The sequence below is a fragment of the Sphaeramia orbicularis genome, chromosome 24 (genome assembly GCF_902148855.1).
Source record: "Sphaeramia orbicularis chromosome 24, fSphaOr1.1, whole genome shotgun sequence".
Taxonomy (NCBI): Eukaryota; Metazoa; Chordata; class Actinopteri; order Kurtiformes; family Apogonidae; genus Sphaeramia; species Sphaeramia orbicularis.
The window spans coordinates 26,024,376-26,030,808 of record NC_043979.1 but is presented as its reverse complement, the minus strand read 5'-3'; the positions used below and the strand labels follow the sequence as shown (position 1 = coordinate 26,030,808).

The window sequence follows — 6,433 nt, the reverse complement described above, 5'->3', positions numbered from 1 at the left end:
GGTTCTGAAATAAAGGGCAAGAAAAATTCAAATAATCATTTAATCGAATCGAAGAAACTAATCAATAACAAAAATAATTGATAGCTGCAGCTCTAGTGTTTAATGTAAAACTATCTGCAGAATAGTGTAAATATAACCTTGATGAGCACATAGTTGTCGTCTTTCTGTCCTTTGTAGACGGAGAAACTCTCTTCATCCAAGACCCTGCAGAAGATGCGGTATACGCTGCCCCCTGGTGGACACATCACCTTATTAACTCTAACTGTATTAAACGATGAGAGCTCATACTGTCAATCGGAAGTCAAGTCTCGTACCAAGCTCTAGTACGCCCTGCTCGTCCACAGGAGGAAGACAGTGGGGCTCTGAGTGAAGCTCTGGACAGGAAGTGACATCAGCGAGGGTCAGCAGACGCCCTCGGAGGTCTGGGTCACAAGGATCCACAGTGTCACCCTCTGGAACTGACACATAACAGTACAACAATCATTAGATATTCTAAAAACATGTGTGGGCTTTAACTGACTGAGACTTTCACAGTTCATAACAAACAGATTTATTTATTTTTTAAAATTTTCTATTAAACAGTTACTTTTTTTTTTTGACCAACAGCTTAATCATTGAGGTGAATGAGTTACACAAGACATGAAAGGACACTGCATCTTTCGCATCAAATGTTATTTTTGGCTCATTTCATCTTTTATGAACCATCTGGTTTCTCGGCTGTCACTCAGGACCATATGTGCTGATATGAATATTTTCAGTCATGGATAATAATGGAGGCTGTTACTCTCTGGTGAGGTGGTGTGATACGGTACCAGGTGAGGCAGCATGGTCCAGCTGGTCCTGCTCCTTCTTGTCATCCAGAAGACTACAGTTCCCAGCAGACACTGCTTCCAGTGACTTCACAGAGCTGGTGTTCATGCTCATCTCCTGGATGGGACTCAGGTTGTGTTGGTGTGCGGACACTGGTTTATGGGAGATGACGGGGGGACTGGGCTCCATCTCACCTGTGGTCACATGTTCTGATCAGACTAACACACCATCTCCACATACACTGAGTGAAACCAGACTGTACTCACCTTCAGAAGCAGCATCAGGGGTTTTAATCTGTTTAAAACCATCAGACAATAAACATTTAAGACAACAGCCAACGGAATTTATACATCAGTGGTTTATATTGTGTTCCATGTTTAGTTAAAAATGTATACAAACATTTAAAATAAAAAGGAGAGAAATTATCATGTCTATATTATATATATCAAGCACTGGTTTTAGAGAACCTACTTTTTCATTTATTTTACTGAAAATGAGCAGCATCATGATGTAGTTTTAGACCTAAGATAACGTCACATTCTAAGTGGACAAGTTTAAAGGAAAACAAACCTGAAAGGATTCAGACGAAACACCTGACAGACAAAAAAATGAGATTAGAGTTTGAAATGGGAACCACCCTGGATAAATTGTGTTTATCTAGTCCAACCCCAGACCTGGTCGACACCCACCTGGTCTTGAGCACTGAATCTTCAGACTGAGGCCTCTCTCATCAGGTCTGAGGAAGACATCATCTTGCAGCTCCTTCGGCATCTGAAGAGAGTCATGTGACGGATCAGCTGGTAGTGTGGCAGCTGACAGGGACTCATATATTTGGAAAGATGTGGTGGGCAAGGCTCTGCTGCAGTCAGCTGATGGAGGGGTGGGGCCATTGTCAACAACCTGTGGGAGGAAAAATTGAATGGGTCTGACTTGTATTAGTACTTTTACTGCTAATTTTATTTTGTGATACTTACTCCAGCTGTTATTTTTATTATTCTCGTTATCATACCTGTTGACTGGTCCTGAGCTGTAGTAATTTCTTCTTTTCCTGCAGCTCCAAACTCAGCTGCTCTTTCAACTCTGTCAGCTGCCTCAGTTTTTCTGCAGGACACATTCAGAAACTAGTCAGAAATAAACATACATCCTGTAGGCAGTCTCAGCTGGTTTCAGGTAGTCCTGTCCTGTGGTCAGATGTTCAGTTGGTTGGTTGGAATCGGTCACTACGCTGCAGTTTCTGACAGTGCATGAACTCACCATCCAGCTGCTGCTGCTGTTGTTGTCTGTATCGTTCTGCTCTCAGCTCCTCAAAGCTGAACTCATATCCTCCTCTGGTCAGCAGCTCCTTACAGTACTCAATCACCACTTTGGACCCGCCCTCCTCCTGACACCCAGGACCTCTGCTCAGCGGATCACTTTGACAAGCTGATCTGTGGCCAATAAGGAGGCAGGACTGTAGTGATACCACCATGCTAAATACATATTACATATGTCATATTAACAAGTAGACTCCTGGATGACGGTACGTACTGTGTGAGAGTGGAGCAGGTCACCTGCTGTACCAGACCCTCAGCCATGACCACACCTTGACCTATTGACCAATAAGAAGCCTCCATCAATTTCAAACTAATGTATGTCTTCTGTTTGTTGAGAACACTGCTTTTACACATTGAAAAACATTGACAAACTACATGTATTATAGAAATGACATTTCTATACTGAGTCAATAAATACAGTGTTAAAAACAGAAAAAGTTCTAGCAATGGTGACCAAAAAAAAACAGAAATTAGTAAACAAAACTGCTCAATTGACATTTTTATTACAGCTGAATTAAAGAATACATCATATAGTGGCTAAAAAATGACTACGTATCTAGTTTTATTGAATATGTTAAATTGGTAAATGGAGTTTAGTAGTACAAGTAGAACCTCGTTGTACAAGCTTAACAAATTTTGCAATTTCCTTGTTTTCAAATCAGTTTTTCCAATTGAAATTAACTGACATAATTATGCCATTCCAGCACCCCCCCCCCCCCAAAAAAAAACACCTAAAAATATTTTTTTAAAGGGTTTTTAAAACAGAAAAAAGTGCAGTTAGAAAGAAAATAACAATTATAAAAACATAATACAAGAGAATACAGAGGAAATAAACTGGTTTTATTAACTTGATACAATGTTGCCTCAATGAGAGGAACGCGTGAACAGAGCAAACAGAGATCCCCATTTTGGCTTAACTCATAAAGACCCAAACCTCCACTGGAAACCAAAAGCATCTACTGATGTAAACTGTTTAATACCTGTTGATTCACTAATTCTATCAATACATGTAAATAATTAGTGTAAAATGTAGTTTGTCATCTTTTCATGGTCACTAGATTTATGACCTATTTGGATGTTCAGAGGCTCCATAGTGAACGTGGAAATAATGTCATCTTCTACAACACAGGTGTCAAACATGTGGCCAGGGGGCCAAATCCTGCCCGCCTAAGGGTCCAGTCTGGCCCTTGGGATGAATTTGTGAAATGCAAAAATTACACTGAAGATATAAACAATCATTTTAGTTCAGGTTCCACATTCAGACCAATTCAATCTCATAATAACCTATAAATACTCACAACTCCAAATTTTTCTCTTTGTAAATGTAAATATTTTCACATATTTACACTAAAACAAAGTATAATTTTGCAAAAAATGTGAATAACCTGAACAAATATGAAGAACCTGCAATGTCTTAAGAGAAGTGCAATTTTAATAATATTCCACCTGTTACTAAATATTTTGTGTATCTGTAGATCCACTGAGATCTGTAAGTTATAATGTACATGTGGAAATGATAAACTAAAGCATAATAGTGTTAAAATTACTTTTTTTTTTTCAGTTTGTTCATGTTATTCACATCTTTTGAAAGGATAGTTTGTAGATGTAAACATCTTCGTAATGTAATTTTACTTTTTTCACTCTAAAACATAGAAAAAAGTTTGGAGTTGACATTATTTATATTTTATTCTGTTATTATTTTACTGGTTCAGCCCACTGCAGATCGAATTTAGCTGAATGTGGCCCCTGATCTAAAATGAGTTTGACACCCCTGTTCTACAACATTGATTCACCAGTAAAACCCATGGACGATGATGACGACAGTGGATAGAGACACTTGGTTTATGTTCACTTAATGATATCTTTGCTGAAAAAGTCACTTTTTCGTCAGTTTTCTCTGTTTTGATATAATAACTTTTGAATTTACACTGAGTGTTCATGAACATCTAAATTTAAAAAAAAAAAGGAAAATACATGATTTACAGTGAAAAATGCTAAATATAGAGGATAACATAATCATGGTGATAAACTGCCCAAGAAGGGTTAAATAGACAGAAAAATTCATTTGTGAAGTGTCACAAAGGTGGCTCTGGGTTTTCATGGGTTAAACCAAGCAAACCGTTTAGTTAAGCGATAAACGCAGCAGAGGGCGTAAACTACAGTAAAAAAAAACGATTAAATAACTCAGTTTTTCTCAGTAAAACCTCACTTATATCAGCATCCAAGCCGAATTAAAGAATACATTACATAGTTTCGCTGAGGTACAGGGATTCTTCTGTTTGTTATGAGAGAAAAACCCGAAAACAACAAATTCTACCGACAATGTTTAAAGGTTGAACGGAGTTTAGTTAAATTAACTTGTTGAACCGCATCACTGAACAGCACCAGTTTTAGTTAAAAACGACACATTTCAGCACCGCATAAACCACAGTGTTACAAATAAAACACTTAACTTCTATACCTTAAACTTCTAGCTTTTGAAGCAGCCAACTCCTTCACAGCCGTAACTGGTTTAAACTTCCTCCCGCGGATCTGATTGGAAGATGAACCCGTGTGTCATTTGTGTGGCATGGCCTCCTGGTGGTCGGAGGGTGAACTGCAGGAAAAAGACAACAACGCAACAGGTTCTTGAGAAATATAGATGTTTGATTGAGAGCAGTGTGATCAGACTTTATCTCTAAATATACTTTTTACTGATTATGTCATTTAATGCATATTTTGTTTCTTTAGTCATTTTTTTGTTCATTTTATTGAATTTCGTCATACAAATGGTTTAATTACCTGTTTAACCATGATGAAATGTGAGGTTTCAGATAAACCTATAGCGCCTCTTTGTGGTCAACACTTTGAATTGTTTAATTTATATTTATATGTTAAGCCACAGCTGTTTCAGAAATAGCTTCTATTTTCAGGACTTCACATATTAACAGTAATAATAGTTCAGTGATTTTATGAATTTGTTAATTTTTTTAATTTTTAAATAAATGAGAATCCAGTAAAAGGGTCTGAGAGTAGTTTGGGGTTTCTAAACAACAAATAAGTTCAATAACTCAGACAATAAGCTGTTTATTGAAATTTCTTTTGAATTGTCAAAAACTTAAATTATATGTTGTTACAGTTTGTTCTTTAGTACTTTCTTTTTTTATCAGAGCAATGGAATTAAACACTAAAATGAATTAAATATGACAAACTACTGGTTACTGAGTTTGGTGGTGGATGTAACACCATATAAATTATTACAGTCATTAATTGTCACACAGAGTTTTAGATGACAAAAATATAGCCAACAAAAACACAAACTGTCTTTTAAATACATGAGTTCAACAACTCCTTCTAATGTTTGACTATACCCTTCCATCATATTTCTAATCAGTGAATGCTGAGCTTCCAGATTTGTGTGAATGTGAAATTTTCCACAAAATAAAATACAAATATTTGTCAGAAAAAGTAATTACTTAATGTAATTTTACATTCAGAAAATAATCTTTGTTCCTCACAATGTCTCAAAGACATCATCAACTTAAAACAAATTTAACATAAACTCATCCATTAAATATGGGTAAAAGCCCATTTTGTGGGCTGATTTGTTGTGCTTGATTCTACATGTTGTTTTTTTTTTTTTTTTAAATGACCTTTATTGAGAACTTTACATCGTTACATACAAAATAGCTGTTTGTGCCAGGGGGTATACACATATAAATCAACTAAAAAACAAACAAACAAAAATAAAAATAATCAAATAAATGCACACAAAACCTGAGGAAAATAATACATGAAAAGAGGTAATCGACACACACATCCAAAAACTAAGAGGTGTGCAGGATCCCCACAAAAATGATGAAAAAATAAAGGAAGGTCTGCACAACCTGTGAGCTCCCAAAACCTTTATTTAACCACGTGACAAAAACAAACAAACAAAAAAAACAAAAAAAAAAAAACAAAAAACAAACAGACAATAAACAAATTAATAAATAAAATAAATACACACAAAACCTGTGGAAAATAATACAATCATTACAATAATTTAAGTCTTTTATCAAAAATGAGTTGTTTTCTTTGCCTTTTTGTTGTCTATGCCTCTAATTGTATTACCAAAATGAATGATTTCTTGTCTAAAATGTCCAAAACTGGGTTTGCATCCTGTCCATTTCTTCGAGTGGATTTGCCATTTTCCTAATAACAACATTAATTGAATAAAGAAAACACAGTCCTATTCTTGTCCGGTGTGTTTCTACATGTTGTCTGTTTCCGGCCTTCACCTGAGTGACGTCAGAGCGTAGGTGTGGAGTGGGAGGAGCAAAGCTTGTTGT

General features: G+C 36.2%; 1 protein-coding gene across 1 annotated transcript in view; it reads right to left on the bottom strand.

Moving 5' to 3' along the window:
* The window catches only part of bub1ba (BUB1 mitotic checkpoint serine/threonine kinase Ba), a 9,540-nt gene extending 3,124 nt beyond the window's left edge, over positions 1-6,416 (bottom strand). The window contains exons 1-11 of the mRNA XM_030128160.1: positions 6,383-6,416; positions 4,585-4,719; positions 2,338-2,398; positions 2,065-2,237; positions 1,820-1,911; positions 1,500-1,710; positions 1,381-1,403; positions 1,077-1,104; positions 813-1,004; positions 315-458; positions 138-232 (exon numbers count right to left, since the gene is read on the bottom strand). Coding sequence (XP_029984020.1) covers positions 138-232; positions 315-458; positions 813-1,004; positions 1,077-1,104; positions 1,381-1,403; positions 1,500-1,710; positions 1,820-1,911; positions 2,065-2,237; positions 2,338-2,384 — 1,005 coding nt within the window. The 5' untranslated portion in view covers positions 2,385-2,398; positions 4,585-4,719; positions 6,383-6,416. The remainder of the gene's footprint in view (positions 1-137; positions 233-314; positions 459-812; positions 1,005-1,076; positions 1,105-1,380; positions 1,404-1,499; positions 1,711-1,819; positions 1,912-2,064; positions 2,238-2,337; positions 2,399-4,584; positions 4,720-6,382) is intronic.
* Between the last annotated feature and the right edge of the window lie 17 nt (positions 6,417-6,433).